General features: G+C 39.0%; 1 protein-coding gene and 1 long non-coding RNA gene across 2 annotated transcripts; both read right to left on the reverse strand.

The window, feature by feature from the left end:
* Positions 1 to 6,224: 6,224 nt before the first annotated feature.
* On the reverse strand, positions 6,225 to 14,057 carry LOC105439627. Its single transcript, XM_030973629.1, has 4 exons — positions 14,000 to 14,057; positions 12,010 to 12,166; positions 10,655 to 10,701; positions 6,225 to 8,148 (listed from the first exon to the last, which is right to left on the reverse strand). Exons 2-4 carry the CDS (start codon positions 12,114 to 12,116, stop codon positions 7,280 to 7,282), a joined length of 1,023 nt encoding a protein of 340 aa, XP_030829489.1. The 5' UTR covers positions 12,117 to 12,166; positions 14,000 to 14,057; the 3' UTR covers positions 6,225 to 7,279.
* A 388-nt stretch (positions 14,058 to 14,445) lies between these two features.
* Positions 14,446 to 17,822, reverse strand: LOC115919527. Its single transcript, XR_004061893.1, has 3 exons — positions 17,566 to 17,822; positions 15,005 to 15,203; positions 14,446 to 14,545 (listed from the first exon to the last, which is right to left on the reverse strand). It is a non-coding gene; the product is annotated as an uncharacterized LOC115919527 (long non-coding RNA).
* Positions 17,823 to 18,388: the final 566 nt, after the last annotated feature.

Raw genomic sequence — 18,388 nt, forward strand, 5'->3', positions numbered from 1 at the left:
TTATGTCTATCACAAGAAAGAAGGAAAAACATGAAATTTGATGTAAAAAGGCATGGAGAGTTGTCCACAGATGATGTCATCAAATTGAATACCGCCCTCTAGTGACTAGTCATTTCAAAAAGCTCTTACTTCCTTATTCTTTGCCCGATTTTGTTCAAATTTTCACTGATATTTTTCAAACATCTTAAACTTTACAATAAAATAATTAGTATGAAGGTTTTGGTTTCCTTTAATGTATAGTTAGTTGATATCCAGTTGTCATCGTTAGAATAGTTACAATACAATAATCAATTCGTGTGTATTACATAGCATCGGCAATAAATGTATAGATAGGGGTACTTGAGATTATAAGTGATCATCTCGTTAGATATCTTTACATCTATTCTATAACAATTTTAATGCACAGAAATATAAGTCTCAGTTCACTAAATTCATCAGTTGTGCATGAAATGATAGAAAGGTTCTACAAAAATAATCAATTTATCTAACCAAAAATGACTCTAAGTGCTGTTTGTTTAACTGTTTCGTCTTACATGTATTTGGGTGAAATAAAACGACTATTTTTTTATCGAGGTCATCTCACGAGTAAGACGTCGTCTCTTCATGACAGTTATGAGGAAAACAATGAACATTTTCCCGGTATTAAAGGCCCACGCTTTCATATTTAGCCGAGTTTGGTTTTCAAAATACCTCTATATTCTACGAATTCAGGAAACAAATCTTACTCATTACATGTATGTAGGCTTTATATCACGAGGAAATGTGAGAGAGGGAGAGAGAGGGAAAAGACAGGAGAAAGGGAAAAAAAGTATATACAAAACAGCGGTGAGGGAGCAAGATAGAGATTGTGATTTATAGATAGAAATATTTAATGTGTACTAGAAAGAGAGGGTAAAAATGGAGATGGTGAGCAAGGTGGTTATATTATATGATGAGAGATATTATGTACAAAGAAAGGCGAATATATGGGGGTAGATTATAATATACCGTATGGAAGAAAAATACAAAAACGATAAATAAAACCAAAACCAAAGCATCGAGAAATAAATCATGATTATCCAGTTTAAGTATATTAAGGACTAATTGAACTCTCTTTGATTTGTGCATGTAATTATGTGCAAAACAAGATAAAAATCATATCCATGAACACTAATCGAAGCACTCACGGCACTGGGTTCGCGATAATCATAATCACTGCTTATGCAGCTGATGAAGACAGGCTCTTGTATACGGCTATCCGCTTTCAACCCCCCCCCCCCCCCCCACTCCCGAGAAAAAAGGCATACCTATTCCATATTGCTTACAACTAGCCACTACCAAGTCTTTACTAGGTGAATCATGGACGGCTTATTCGGTAGTTTTTCATCATCATCAGCTCTTTTCATTAGGAATTTTAACTAGATGTTTGCGCTCTATAAATTCCTTGATTGAATAATCAGAATTATATTTCTCAGTTATCTAATGGTACATTAATGTTTGTGAATAATAACAACGCTTTACTTAAGGCCTCTATTTCTATGTTTTAAACATTTTCCTACCAAACTTGGTCGACTCGGGATCTCTCTCTGTTGTTGTCCCTCCGCTTTTCGGAGATCAGCGAGTTTATCGCATTCGAAGTAGTAGGCTGCTGTAAATATGTTATAAAATCCTTAGTTGGAGGGTATGGAGTGCAGGCGATGGGCATGAATTTTGTAAAGATAGTGAAGAGTCATCTTTAAAATATAATCATTGACAGTGGAGGGAAGGTATGGATCATATGGCAAGAGAATAGCGTAAATCAGATGGGAAGGGTCCTGGGTGTTGAGCAGTGGTGTATTTGGTGTGCAGAGTCGAGGACATTATGCAGGAGTCTACTGGCTCTGTCGGTAAGGTCTTCCAGAAGGTTGACAGTAGTCGAGCAGGCAGCCACAGCGTGAACTACGGTATCCTCCTCAAAATTGCAGAGAGGACACTTTGTGTTGGTTGCTTTCTTAATCTTGGTAAGACGGGTTCGGGTGAGGTAGGTTGATGTGAGGAGCTGTGCTCTTATGGTCAGTGCCTGTCTGATTATTGTTGATGGTGGGTCTTTAGCATAAACTTAGTTTAGCATAAACTAAGCGCGTACTTGCATTATACGATTGCTATTTTGATTAACACATTTTTGTTTAAAAGCATATCTCGTGCAGAGAACGATTTACAGACACATACTAATAATGATAATATCGATCATTTTGATTGCACTGACAAAAAGTACCATAGCCCTTACAACATTACATTATGTGAAGAGAAACATGAAATACATAGGCTCATGAACGAAGGTATATAAATCACACAAGTTACTGAGGGTGGAAGTATGTTTTAAGGGATCTTTTGAAAGAGGCAATACAGGTTCATTCCTTCACAATGATGTAAAGAAACAAAACTGCCCTCAAAATTCCGTAAAAATGAGAGAAATATTTTATTTGTATCTATCCTGACACATATGGCGAATTGTTTACAATGTTTTGACAACGTGACAAGTTCGTACTTTATTTGATTTCAATTCCGCTTCGTCAAAAGTTATCAAAACACCGCATCACAAGGTTATCTCTAACCAAAGTAAAATATAGAAACTAGAAATAATGCAAAAATGCTTAACAACTTTCTACATATAAAATGCACATCATTATATCAATACTTTTCAGATTTAGCCTGCTTTTATTGTTGATGGTCTGCAACAAAATTATTATTTATGTCATGAAATAGGGCTGTTAAACTTTAGAGCATTGTATTGTTGTTTTTAGATCAAATTGCAGTGTATGTAACCGCTACATTGTCATTGAATGAATTAAGTCACATAAACCATTATCTCTGTATAAAATCACTAAATCATATGTTAATAAATTTGGTTAAAAGTAACTTTGGCACAAATTTTCTTTCATGTACTTTCACAGAAAAAAAAGTCACAGACATGTACTCGTTGAGGAAATACCATGTTCCGGTTTGTTCATCCACATCCATTTTGGCTTTACGTTTATTTTCATTGTCGGCACTGTTATAATCGCCCTTTCTGTGGTTCTCTGTTACTTCAATATAAAAACCAACGCAAATCAACCGGATGTATTAGACGAGTGAAAAGTGTAATACGATTTCCAAGATCATGATAATCGGCAGTGTACATTTCGTTAAAATGAGATGCTAACTTTAGGAAAGCTACAGTTTTGCATGTATTGCATGTATGAAATTACGAAGAAGTTCTTCAATAGTTTTTAATATAATTAAAGAGTTTCTTTTCAGCTTTTTAGATATCCAGATGAGCCTTGTACATTTTAAGTTTCGAAACTCTTGATATAAACTTACTGTTGAAGAGTTATAGTGAAAAGCTTTTGAAATATTCATGTACATGTATGTGGACATGTTTTAAAGTAGGCCTATTTAAACGACTAATGTAAACATACCTGTAAAGAGCTTCATGAAAAGATGTTGCAATATCCAGTAGAAGATGAGGAGAAATAATTTCAAATAGAAAGCAGCCATATTGAACTGCTTTTTGTCTCGTAGATGATTATGGCTCTGCTCGGTGCTAGCTCTGGCATCAATGTCTTGAAAGAGGATTTTGTAAGGAAGACAAACTGGATCCAAAGCTAGCTAGAGTGGACTATATTCTCCCACGATGCTTAGGATGCTTTGAAATTGATAGCCTTGATTAGTCGTGGTAAGATGAATGATCGAACATTTCATTTCATTGTTCATTTTAATGACATGGTTTCGATTCATTTTTCAGTAAATCATTTGCTAATGATTTAATTGTTTTAAAGTGTTTATACACGGTTGTAAACAGTAAGTGTTAAATAAACCATTTATCATTCTTGAGTTTTGAGGTGGTATATATTAATTCAGCGATAACCGAAAAGAGCCAAGTATCAATTAGTGCTGTCTTCAAAATAATGTTATGCTATTCGCATCGGCATTTTAAGTTGGTTTGCCAACGAACTTTTAAAAAAAATCACACAAGTATCACATTTTCTTTCCGACACATTTAGCGTCATGCACTGACTTTACTTTAAAAATTCCGATACTTCTGAAGATGAACTTTAGGATAAATTCATAAATAATTTTATTAATTCAATTTTAATCCTTATTGTCACAGTGCGTAATAGTAGCTCTACGGGGTGCTTTGAAAGACTTTCAAGAAATGTGTGTTCCACTTTGTGCATGAATGTGAGTAGCCAGTCCCCACTCTACACTCTAAGAAAAAAGGGTGCAAAAAAGGGTGCAAAATAAGAGTTTGCACCCTTTACGTAAAAATGAACCCTTTTGAAGGAAAAGGAGTTCAAAAAAGGGTGCAAAATAAGATTTTGCACCCTTCCCACAAAAATGAACCCTATCGACCAAAAAGGGTGCAAAATAAAAGTTTGCATATTGCATGCATATTCATGATTACTTGACACGTGTTCACATAAAAAATACATTTATCATGATTTGTTAAACAAATTATGACAATGCGCATCAATTTTGTGATTTGACTTTTTCCTTCGGCAATCATTAAACAAATATATTATTTTGTCTGATCATGTTACAATTACATTCACGTTTTAGCAATAGATACATTGATTATATGATTACTAACCAATAAACAACATGCATGTTTAATATGTATTTGTGTACGAGCAAATTTCATGAGTATTCCTCGAGTATGGGAGAAGGATTGCACATTTTAAAGGGTGCAGACTAAACCCCTAAAGGTGCTGCCTTTGCAAGTAGAGCGTCTATTAAAAACTTATCATCATTTAAAGCCAAACGAATAAGCACGAGATTGTTTAGATTGTAAAAATGAGCATTTATTTACAGCAACATTCATGTCAAAACATCTAACTGGAATACATATTCTAAGATTGATAAATTGCAGATACATGTAGTATTATAAGAGCAAAGTACTTGTTTTTACACTCAACAGATATCGAGAGTATATAAGAAATTTAAAAAAAACAGTTACATAATCGTGCATAGTTTGAGAGACACTGATCAAACATAAAATGCTTCGAAGAAAAGTCTAATATTTAGTCTTTGATTAAAATCTTACAGTCAAGTCACTACAATCGGTTGTCCATTATCAACCGATTTGCTCACATTGTTGCGCTTAAATATTAAACAATATAATATCAGTTGAACACTTAAATATATCATACCTACAATTTAAGTAGGATTTAGGTTTGAAAATGGGATGATTATCAGAAAGCGATATGAAGAAACATTTTTTTTTTTCATTCGTTTTAAAACACGATGCATCTTAATGTAAGTGGAAAATTAAAGTTCTGACTTGAAAAAGAATGTGCTAATGAATATTTTCGACAAAGAAGGTGATAAGAAATATATTTTCACCTACGGAGTCCGATCTTTGTTAAATTATAATTTCGTTTGAACGTCTTTCCATCGAATGATTTGATTGCCAAAATCTTGAATGTTGGCGTTGTAGCTAATTGGACCGCGGTGTGTTCTTCCAAACGTTGAAATCCTGGAATGTATTTTAAAAGTGATTTTTACTCCCTGAATTAGTTAACTCCTTTTTGGGGTACCGAAATGACATTCTCCATCTTGGTCTCCTTTACCAAAGGCTATGAGTAGAGGCATATCCTGGGTTCAGTAATTGAGGGGAAAGTGATCGTTATCGAGGGAAGGGGGGGCATTTACTGGATGGGTGCCCCTTTTTCTAATAAATGCCCCTTCCCCCTTCTCATAAGAGCCCCTTTTCACCTCTGGTAAATGGCCTCTATTCATATCTGATAGGTGCCTCTTGTACTTTGACAAGTGCCCATTTTCTTTTCATAGATACCCCTTTCCCCTTCTCATAAGAGCCCCCTTTCACTTCTGGTAAGTGTCCTCTATTATTATCTGATGGCTGCTCCTTTTACTTTGACAAGTGCCCATTTTCAGGTTCCCTTTTTATTTGTATACGTGCCTACGTGTAATTACCTTTCTTATTAGTGCTCTTTTCTCCTTCTGATAAATGCCCCCTTTTCATCTCTGATAAGTGCCCCTATCAAGCTCTGATTGATGGGACGCCTTATAGTACTCTGACGACCGCCCCTTTCCCTCTGTAATAAGTTCATCCTTCTCCTTCCATTTTCCACTGTTGCTTACAAAGAGTGCCCTCTTGTGGTCATCTAAAGAGCCATATTTAGTTTCAAAGAATCAGAGCAGCTTTGTGTAGTAACGGTCCCATTTTCATCCCCACAATGCATATCAGTGGAGCCGAGGGGGGGGGGGGGGGGGGGGGGGTACAATGTACACCAAATTTCATAAGAACGAACTGTACCCCTTTTGAAATATTATATAAATATTTTATATTAATTGTAGTTGGTCATCTTCTAAACATCTAGACTAATTGAAGTAATTCTATTCATTATCAACCGAACTATTTGAAACTATACAAACTGTTAACCAAACAATGATTGATTCATGTTGATCGTGTGGTGTATTTCAGCATGAACTTGTAGCGGGACAATAAATGAACGATTACGAGAAACTGAAACGTATGGTACTTGGATGATTAATCAGTGATCTCGTCAAAACAATCGGATGTCGAATCTCAACATCTACACTTTTGTGTTCAACATAAATTGCTGACCTTTTTATATGTACAAAATTAGTTACATATTATAAGATCTATTTGGTAACATAAGATTCAATAACAGGGCAAAGGCTTTTATGTAATACTGTGGTGATAGCCGATAAGGATCGTGTAATGCCATTGTACACGAAGTGTCATTTCATCGACCTAGGACTGGGTCCCAGGTCCCTTACCAAGACGGCCTTTGATGGTCCCAGGTCCATTACCGAGACGGTCTTTGACGGTCCCAGGTCCGTTACCAAGACGGCCTTTGACGGTCCCAGGTCCGTTACCAAGACGGTCTTTGACGGTCCCAAGTCTGTTTCCAGGACGGTCTTTGACGGTCCCAGGTCCGTTACCGAGACGGTCTTTGGAGGTCCCAGGTCCGTTACCGAGACGGTCTTTGACGGTTCCAGGTCCGTTACCAAGACGGTCTTTGACGGTCCCAGGTCCGTTACCAAGACGGTCTTTGACGGTCCCAGGTCCGTTACCAAGACGGTCTTTGACGGTCCCAGGTCTGTTACCAAGACGGTCTTTGACACGTCATGTGCGAGTGGAGTGAAATCGCGCAACAAGTGAATTGAAAAGTGCAATACTGCTTTGAATTACTGTCGTACGGTTGATTTTCTTCAATGGCTTGAGCAGCGCAGGTAATGGCGCAATCGCACTGACGCCTCGTGTGCACCGGGAATAACACTCTGATTGGATCCTTCATGGTGCAGTCAAAACTTCGTACATATTTTCACCCGACGTCTCGGAGTCTTTTCTTCGGAATTCAGATTCAATCTCTCTTGTCCTCTTTCTACCGTCGTCATCACGCTCTAGACTCTCGCGCTTAGATTCTCGCAATACTTTGAGTGGCTCCTCGTAATTATTCTCAGTCAGCGGTGCGCTGTCCGTCTTCTCCAAGTGCCCTCTCTTCATCGGCGGCAGCTTCGGTGCATGATCGTATTCATGAAGAGAATGGAAGTCGAGATCGTTGGACGACGACCCCGGTCTGTCCTTGTTTGTGTCTCCTCGCTTCACACGTAATGTTGGCGGAGTTTCGAGGCGATGATAACCATCAGGTGATGGCTCAGGTGATGAATCACGTGAACAACGCGAGACCCAACTGACAGGTCTTGTCAGGTGATCATAGTTGCCGTTTCTCTTAGCGACACGACTGTGTCTACTGTAGTCTGGGATGCTTGCACTAGCTGTACATCCGTAATTCTCTTGCCGCATTGGCAAACATAAATTCCCCTCACTGCCGCTCAATCTCCCGACATTTGGAGGTCGAACTGGTAATTTTGTCTTGTCGGGTGTGGTCTCTCGATGGTATTCTAGTTTCTCTCCGCACGCCACCGACACGCAACGTGGAGCGCGTTCAGTCCGCAGGGAGCGCCGTTCGTAATGTTTCCTCATCAGAGGTTGCGCGCTGGCTGGTCGAAGAAGACGTCCCTCTCCGGGGATGGTTGGAAGCTGTCGTTCGAAATGACTTGCCCTCTGGTTCCAATATATGCTAGCATCTCCATCAGAGGTCAGGAACACGGCTGAGTGACGCTTCGTAGCTGTGACAGCCGTGGCGGCAGGCACGTGGTCTGAAAACAATAGAAAGACGCTATTTATCATATTTACATTCTTTCCTGTTTTTTTTATAAAATATCTCCTGAGGACAAAAGGTTTATTTAGGTAATAATTTAGTACTCTCATTTATTTCAATGACAGTGTGCCGAGACATGCTGTATTTGGATTTGTCATAAACTCCATCAACGCCTTACGATAGAAAAAAAAAGAAATCAAAACAAGCGCAAAGACCTTCATGAAATCAACCCAAGAGCAAGTTCAATACCCCGTTGCATTGCCTATTGAATTAATAAAGAGATTACGTAATTAGTATTTGACTTGTCTGCATATAGAGGTGACGCGTGATACTATCGACATTTCCTTGTTTTGATAGTCTGTTTCCGTTTTGTTAGAAGTGAAATCTTAAAATGAATTTTTCTCGTTTTCGAAAAAATTTTCGAGAAAATATAGTACATCATGATTTGATGAGTAATTTTATCAGGATAGCCTTGATCCCATTCGAAATATAATAGCAACTTTTGCATCAAGGAAAACAAACACAATCATTACGGAAATAAATCATTGAAACACGTGTGGCTGCACTTTTGAAAGGGCTATTAAGTAGTTTTGTCAACAAACGAATGTTATCATTACTGATTCACTATACAAAGGGATACTGAAATGTGCGATGATTTCAAAGTTTTGGTTGCAAATTCAGTTTATCTGACTGTAAACAAAACAAAAATACAAATATCAAGGTTGATATTCACACGATATAATATCACATTCATACTCGAAAAGAACTCCGTTTTTAAATTATTCAATATAGAGCTATAGCTTTGTATGGTACTATGATTGATTACATATTACAAAATTAAATTTTACAACATCAATACAGAATATTTTCATCGACGCAAGGTCAGTATAAAACCAGCCCAAGTTTTCAGTTTTTAATTTGATATACTTGATCAATTTATATTCATCTTATCATATTTATTTTACTGACATGGTCGATTTGGAATGGTTATGTAAGTTATGACTAGTATACCTGAATTTAGGAAGGACTCATAACGAATCCTGCAAAATGAACTAACATTGTCAAAAATGTATTTCCTACATAGTGACTCATTATTTCGAGTTTGATTCAATACAACGCTCTCATTAAACCCATTCTTCCGTTAACTTGGTATCATAGAAACAATAAGGCTATTTTCTTGTTTTTGAAAACGATTATTGTTTTGTAAATACAGCTGAATCTGGGGAAGTATTCGAAGTGAAATCTTGAAATAAATCATTGCTCTTGCAAGCTGTGTTATATCTACAGGCTGTAAAATTACTTCTTATGAGAACTTAAATGAAAATATAACTCGGATTGTTTTATTCCCTTTCTGCAAATGTCTTTATACAATCAGTAATTCCAAAACTGTAATGACTGTAAATGTGGGGTATACTGCAGCATTAAAATGTTTCAGTATGCATTCCCACTGTCAATTGTCAGGCACGCCCCGGTTAGTGACCTTGTTTCGATGTGATGTTGAATATGTTTAATGATTTAATGTTTCTTGAATGGTTTCTTTCTTAAATTTGTTGTAAATACGTTTAACAAAATTTTAAAAAAAAATAAACGTAAAGTAATTCATCCTACAATGACCTTTAACAACAATTTCGGATGGTTACCTTATCTTTTATATTTTTGCCTATAAAATAAACTTAGGGAGACATTTCATTTCCTTTGTTACCATAAACAAATCTTATTCTCCATCGGTTTTAATCAACCAGTAACAAAGAGGAGCAGGAGTTAAGGACAATGAATGAAGTGGTTTTTGGAGTTATATCCTTAGTAGTCGGTGAGAATCGAAGAAAAACCACAGCAGCCCGACACCTCTTCATTTTGGTCACAAAGGGAGACGTTGGCACGTATTTTGGAGGATATCACTTGAGACACATCTCCATATTTAGGTGTACTGCGCACCCCTAAGAGCAAATAATCATTACAACTGGTGTCTATACCTGCACAGGAATGGAACAGGCACATGAATTATAGCAAAATATATACTAATACAGCTTCAATTATATAATTTATTTTCTGTTTTATTTTCATACACTTATTTCCACTGAATTTGTTTTCGAATGAGGAAATAAGGTGACTAGAGCTGAACTAAACAACCATTGACCATCTCTATGCATAACCCGAATGTTTCATTTGACTATCTACATGCAGTAAAATTTGAGAGAACGAAAGAGGAAAGAAGTTATCAAAAATACAATGTTGTTATTTCTGTATCCGGGCTTATGCTAAGTATTAGCGTAGCCAGCGTCATGAGGGAGGGGCAGTGGAGGCGAATGTGAATAAAAATCGAGCACAAATAGTATTTTTGTCATAAGAATTGTAAGTTTGTCGACAGAAGCAAGAAATAAACATGCGGGAAGATTTCTACTATCTATCAACAACCACTCACCACCCCCCCCCCCCCCCCCTCCGCCCTTACGGATATGCCAATAGCTTAGTCCCAGTTACCCTTTGGCAGACAAGAATCTTACCGGAATCAACAGTGTATCTACACGGTTCATCAGACGGAAGGCGGGTCCTGTGCAAGGAGGAAAGGTGAAGGAAAAATATAAGGTCACGATATGGCACGAATATTATGGTAACTTTGTTTCTACATTACGACTTTACAGAATTATAGCTCAATGGAGTTTATACGACACATGCTTCCGCGAAAATTAATCCGCTGTCGAGTCCATATCCTTCACCGATCAAATTCTTCAAACCTGGCTCAGCAATAACCTTACCCTAACCTTCACCATAACCCTAACCTTAACCGTACCCTAACCTTAATCCTTAACTTAACACTAACCCTGGCCCTAATCATAACCTTAAACCAAACTGCAACCCCAACAAATGTCGCAGGAGCAGATGTCGAATGATCTTTATGATGCTTTCAAGTTCTCGTTACCAAATACATAACTGTTTTTTTTTTAGTTATAGAGTTAGTAACACGAATATCACGGCATCATAGTGTCATGCTCTTCCATTCCTGAGTAAAGATGTTGAATACGTTATTTCATTAATATCAAAGAGGGGTATTACCGCAAAGATTTGAAATAATTAGAGCCTTTTATTTTATTAGTCACCCAGCCCTCCCCTGATACAAGGCAGGGCACACAAAAATGATGCCGATGATGATGATGTTGATAATAATAATGATAATAATAACTATGCTACTACTATTACTACTCTTGCTACTACAGCTACTAATACTACTGATAATGAATTATTAATATTTCCATATAATCCTCATGGATTCGTCATGCACAGAAAACGAACAAAATTGAATTGTATTCGTGGAAACAGTTTCAGATTTGGCAACGTCACGTTTACAGGTCGATGTTGTTGTTGTTGAAAAGGAAACACAGGTGCGGGAGAACAATGTATGAATCATATATTATCACCGCGTGTTCTTTTTTAATCAGCCTCATTTCCTAACCTAACTACAACTGGCGTCCTTCGAAACCGGGCGGCCATTGATAACAACACACACAATGTTAAACCCTTGTCATGTTAAGAATGACCAGAGGCATGTTAAACATTTTAAACCGGAAAATGGTAATGTTTGATTGTTAGTGTTTCACATGACATGAATGAAAAAAGAGAGAGAAATGGGAGAGGGAGAGAAAAGAGAGAGAGAGAACGAGTGAGGGATAGAGAAGGGGAAGGGGCGGAGAAAGAGAGAGAGAGAGAGAGAGAAAGAAAGAGAGAGAGAGAAAGAAAGACTGAGAGAGAGAATGAACAGTTAATTAACAGAATAAAGGAAGGAAATTGGATAAAGTTGAAGGAAACGGTAATCGCCTAAAAGGCTATACCCAACAGTTCATGCTAAGGTGACGTTTCTTACAATGTTAACATTTGAGAAGATCGATGTTTGCAGCAGGATCGAATGAGTAGAGCGCCACCTATCACCATGACGACGATAAGTGCTGCTCCAAGTGCGATGGCAGCCATCTCACTGATAGAGAAATCCGTCCAGAAACTTCCTGCATTTGCTTGGGGACCTGCCATGTACGATTGCAAAGAAAATATAAAATGTAGGTAATATCTATCCTGAAAGTTTGCCGTAAAGGCCCGGTCACACAGAGGGGACGCTTGGGGAACGCACGGCCAGAGCATAGGAAATTTGCAATTTTGGCCAGTGCGTTGTCGTGCGCCCAACTTTTGTCGAAGCTACAGAGAGCTGACACCAAATGCATAGCGTTTTGCTAGCGCGCTGAGCGCATACATGGCGCATACAGTGCGCATACAGACCGTACACAGAGCGCATATGATAACAACTTCCACGAATGCACAGCGTGTTTCTAGCGCGCTGGACGAATGGTCCACGCATGCACCGCGTTCTCAACAGAGGTGGTCACATATAGACGACGCACGGCCGTGTGCCTAACTTTTGTCATGATTTTGGAAAAGCTAGCGAGCTGACACAAAATGCACAGCGTGTAGCTAGCGCGCTGTGCGTATACAGAGCGTGTGCTCCGCGTATATCTGGCGCTGGTCTAGCGCGCTCCACGCATGTCTGGCGTGCCTTTGGCGTGTACATTCATGCGTCGAGCTCCGCGCTAGCCTCTTAAGCGCCTCGGTTTCTCTGACTCGCTTCGCTCGTCAGAATTTAGAGACTCCAACAGCGCGAGGGCATCGACAAGAGGCTAGCTCCGCGCACACTTTTGAGCATGCTCAAAAAATCCCGATGCACACAGCGAATGACGACGAATGCATAGCGTGGGTCCAGCGCGCTCGACGAACGAGTAACGAATGATGACGCACGCCTAGCGAACGACAACGCACTGGCCCAAATTGCAAATTTCCAATGTGCTGGCCGTGCGTCACCCATGCGTCCCCTCTGTGTGACCGGGCCTTAAGTTATGAGGAAAATCAATTGTCTTGGCTATGTTTAGGTGGCGCTCTTTGATCTGTTCCAATAGCTAGGATTAACGCCATTAGTAATTTGCTGTCAAAGCGAGGGTAAAAGACAATAAGGCATAACTATAACTTTTTTATGGTTTCTGCCTTGTACTAAGTGTTTGATTGGAGTGGGAACTTTTTGTCATCTTAGACAGAAACGCTTCAAAGCGATCACTAGAAAAGCGCTGTACGTAGGCCTATAAAGCAGTTATCAATGTTTCAATTCGTTTTTCATTCAGATGGAATAAAGAAGATAGAGTTACATTGGAAGGGGAAAATAATATGTTGCGTACATAATTATGACATACAACTACTTATAATCATGACAAATCTGTTACGGAGGCGGGGGGCTCAGAGCAAGAGATGGGTTCGAATTCAACCCAGGCAAACGACTGAAGACTTCGATGTGTATTACAGTGCCCCTTCCCTGTTTCAAACACACTGCACTAGCCTAGTCCAGAATCTGGCCGATTTATTATCTCCACCTCTGCGATCTCCACCTTTTTGCTGCAAGCCGAAGATGACCTGATCCCCGATGTTCTACGCCAGGCTGTTTAGACCGGTGCATACGGATTCGTGGATTACGCCATCCCAGGTTTGCAGTAGGTGTAGGGGAGGATGGCGACTACCATCCAGATTCTAGATTAGGGGAACCCTGGAGTAGTGGTCCACCTATACATCCCAATCATTTAATAACGGGAAGAGAGACCCGAGGGTCACAGTGATTTACATGTACACTAGCCCGTACACTAGTTAGCTTTCCCTTCCCAGGTATGTCTGACGCCAAATAATTAATAATCTTGAAATCTATATTTGTCATTGAATATACCTTCCACAATTGTAGTAGTTGTGGTAATTTCTTTCACGTGCTCGTATACTTTATCGACTATATAGTGCTTTTTTAATGACTTCCCTCAATCCATCCTTTATACCTTGCTGGCAATGTCCAGTGAATGAGTCACATGACACTCCTAGGTCACATGGGCAGGTCTTCTTGCACGTGGGACCGTAGACCCCGCCCCCTTTCCCTTCTCCTTCCCCTTCCCTCAATACATCCTTTATACCTTGCTGGTAATGTCCAGTGAATGAGTCACATGACACTCCTAGGTCACATGGGCAGGTCTTCTTGTACGTGGGAACGTAGACCCCCCCCCCCCCCCTCTTTGCTCCTCCCCTTTCCCCTTCCTCAATCCATCCTATATACCTTGCTGGCTATGTCATGTGAATGAGTCACATGACACCCCTAGGTCACATGGGCAGGTCAACTTGCACATGGGACCGTAGAACCCCCTCCCCTTCCCCCTTCCCCTTCCCCTTCCCCTTCCCCTTCCACTTCCCCTCCCCCTTCCCCTTCCCTCAATCCATCCTTTATACCTTGCTGGCAATGTCCAGTGAATGAGTCACATGACACTCCTAGGTCACATGGGCAGGTCAACTTGCAGGTGGGACCGTAGAAACCCTCTCGGCATATCATGCAGCTGAGAAAAGAAGATAATATAATTAAGGCAATCGATTAGATATACAATTACTTTTAGAAGTTTAACCACATTGACAGTAGCATTAAGGTAATGTACGGGGGATTAGAATTGGCAGGTGAGTCGGGATTTAGTATCCCCCTCGCGAAGTGACACCTGAGAGCCGTTTCTTCTTCTTTGAATACCTGACATCGATTCCACAGGACATTGATTGACAAATATTTTGGGGAAAGGTGAAAAGTCTATTCGTCGGTGTGTTACAAGTGCTACTAGCACTTTGTTCACTCCTTTTACGTTCATTTGGAAAACCAAATAAGACTAAAATGACAATCATTTACAAATTCTTTAAAAAGAATACTTGTATAAAAATTATGTTTAGCTTATTGTTTATCATACTTCACAATCTAGGTATATATTCTAAAAGACGTTAAATAGTAACAAAGACATTAAATTTGTATTCACTTTAGATTAGGTTGACAGCTACACAGTCCACTGTAGGGATCACACGTGGCACCCACACCGCACGTACATCTCTGAACGCACTCCACTCCGTACGTCCCAACGGGGCACATTTCTTCACACAGCGGCCCAGTCCGTCCCGACGGGCACCTGCAGGTGCCCGCTGTGAAGTCACAGTAGCCGCCAAACTGACATGGGCATCCTAAATAAAGACAAACATATATTTCTTAATATTTAAAAGGTTATGATGGTTAGGACTTAGGTGTATATCTAGAGATAGTGTTGAGTCCCGGTGTAGGCGAAAATAATCCGTGGGCTTTCTAATTTATTGCATGTCAATTTAAAACTAAATCACAACAGAAAGGTTACCCCATGAAGAGGACTGCTCTTTACATGCGCTCATATACCTGCAGTAGTTGGACCAAATGTTTATGACACATTTGCGTGTTGTCCCATTTACACTGGACTAAGCACATCCACCTTTTTTGTTGTAATCACTTGAATGGTTTTTGCCCGCGGCTTTATATTGCACCTGCAGACAAGTGAAAATAATTGAATTAAAACACATATTGCACCCAAACATGCTCCTGTGTGTTTTGTATATATTTGTCCATGTACAGTGTCATGTTCTGAAACTTAGTTTTATCAAAACGATTACAAAATGTTATACATGTAGGTGGTATTATTTCCACAGATCAAACTAGATTTATAAAGAAAATGTCAGATTGACCCAGGATTTTATTGATTATTGTTTAGATAAGATTATTATGTTTCTAGACTTCAGGAAAGCATATGATAAAGTTAGCCACCCATTTTTATTTCCCGCTTTTAAAGAAGTTTTAATTTAAAGAAGGATTTATTAAATGGATTCAAACTTTGTATAAATACAAAAGGAAAGGAAATGAATTATGGATAGATATCCAATATCTTTCTCTATTGAACAGAAGGTCCGACAAGGATGCCTCCTGTCTTCTTTACTTGTTATTATTGCAGTTGAATTACTAGTGCCACTTACCACTTTTCCTTTGTAACAAATCACACTGTCTCCTTCTTAGAAGTGCCCCTTTTACTTTGCCACCTGCCCCCTTTCCTTTCCAATAAGTGCCATTTTCTCTTTCAACAGGTGATTATTTTCTTTCTGTAATATATGCTTCTGCCCCTTCCTTATAATTACACCCTCTTCACTCTTCATAAGTGCCCCTATCCAAATCTGATACGTTCCCCTTTTATTTTGACATGTGCCCTTTTCCCTTAGTAGTAAGTGATTTTTTCCACATCTTCTTAGTGCTCCTTGTATATGTGTCAAATGTGCACCTCCTATAACTTCAAACTCAAGGCAACTGCATGTACATTCCAAAATGTCATTCATCAATATTCATGATAAAAAGAGACATAGGCCAACTCATACGTCTTATGACAAGATATTTGTATCATGCCTCATCTCCCCCGAAAGGATAGATTTCTCATAACCTCCGTAATATTATGTGCCCCTAACTTAAAGCGACTGAGAGCGACATTTCCCTCGAATTTCCCCTCAAACTAGCTTGCATTTATAGTTTATCTCATCAAGTAACATATTAAAGGTCTTTCATCATGAGATTGTCTTTGAACACTATCAATCTAATAGTCTAATCTAAAGATCTAATGGATCTTCAGACCATCACACACACAACCCCAAGTATAATGTGCTGAAGCAGTATCTCGGATCCAGAAGATTATCATCTGCAGCTTCGCGTCTTTGGAACTCTCTCCCCACTTCCTTCCGAACCATCACAGACTTAACTTTCTTTAAATCACAACTGACATCTTACTTGTTTTAAAACGCTCTCTGATGTCATTTTAACTGCATTATTGATAACATTACTGTAATTCGTTATAATTTGCTTTCATTTCTCTGTAATTGATGTCAATATTTATTGATTATTATTAATCTTGTTCTTATTTTGATATTTCTTTAGTTCATGAATTACTGTACTAGTTATGTGTAATTAAGTTGCTGTTTTATTATTGTAAAGCGCATTGTTATTTTCTCTGAAGATGGAATGCGCTATAGAAGCCTAGGTTATCATTATTATTATATGAAGATCATCCCTGATAATGTATTAATTACAACGTACGGGTATATACCAATATCTAAACATTATTATTTTCTTGGAAGAGCTACTAGCCGATATAGCGGCAAACAAAGGCGTGGTTAAATGGGTTACATATAATACTGTACGCCTTCTACTAAACAGTCGGGTCACGGCGTGGCGAGCGAATATATTTTGTATCGTATGATGGTATAGGAAGGTCATGTATTGGGCCTATGCAACGATATTAATGGTTTTAACGGTCTAAAATGATTCAACTTTTGTCAATTTAAAAAGAAATGTTCGTATGTGTGTGGGTGTGCGTGTCTGTGTTCTCAAGAAAAAATTCTGCGCCCATTTGCGTTAACCCTGTCCCCCACTCTTCTTTGGGGATTTATGCCAAAGAGGCAAAGCCGCTGAATTGTTACGAATTCCACCCCCCCCCTCCCGAGTCCCCCACCTGTGAAAAAAAATGATGAAAAAAATACGTACCTTCTACACATTTCGTAGGGGCGAAATTTAGAGGGCAGCATTCGAAAAAGCCTGTAATATCTGTTGGCAGGGTACTGTACAAAGAGAATGCAAGAACAAAATGATGATGATGATAAGAACAAAATGAACAAACGGTAGGTTAAGGAACACACCAGCACCGACACACCCTCCCCTCCGTAGATACTTCCCTGACTACATACACCCTATAGAATCATACGATGTATTTCATTGAATGGCAGGATGCTCCCATAAGCAGCTACTTATCATTTACGTTTCAATATCTCGAGTAGAAACTTGAGTAATACTAAGGTAAGTTTCTACCCACAAAAACCAGTCATGTCCTCATCGGCTCGAGTTTGCCAAATAACCCGCTATTTTCACTATCCCGATGGCAAATTATCCAGCTAATTTGCGTCTTCATCAGCCCCCGCAGTTGCAATTATCGGGATATTTGGTCGAGAAAATCATTCCAAGATATCTTGGGCTAGTTTGCAAAATATCCCGCTATTTAGCAAATAATTCCACCATTTGTCCGGTGCGTCTTCACCAGCCCGAACACTCGCACTATGCGCGAACGCTGAGCAAAATATCTCGAGCTAATTTCTCTAGCTCGAGTTTCGAGGTCGAGTCTCGTGCTGATGAAGACGCGATTTATAACTTATTGTAACTTATAGTGGGCTTATTTCCCAAATCAGAAATAGCGGGCTATTTGGTAATCTCGAGCTGATGAAGACGTACAATGACTGACTACCCACACATTAAAATAAAAGAATCCGAGTGTACGAGGAAAAATACCAAGCTCCATTACAGAAGTGCGTATTAG

The sequence above is a fragment of the Strongylocentrotus purpuratus genome, unplaced genomic scaffold (genome assembly GCF_000002235.5).
Source record: "Strongylocentrotus purpuratus isolate Spur 01 unplaced genomic scaffold, Spur_5.0 spur5_scaffold_6, whole genome shotgun sequence".
Taxonomy (NCBI): domain Eukaryota; kingdom Metazoa; phylum Echinodermata; class Echinoidea; order Camarodonta; family Strongylocentrotidae; genus Strongylocentrotus; species Strongylocentrotus purpuratus.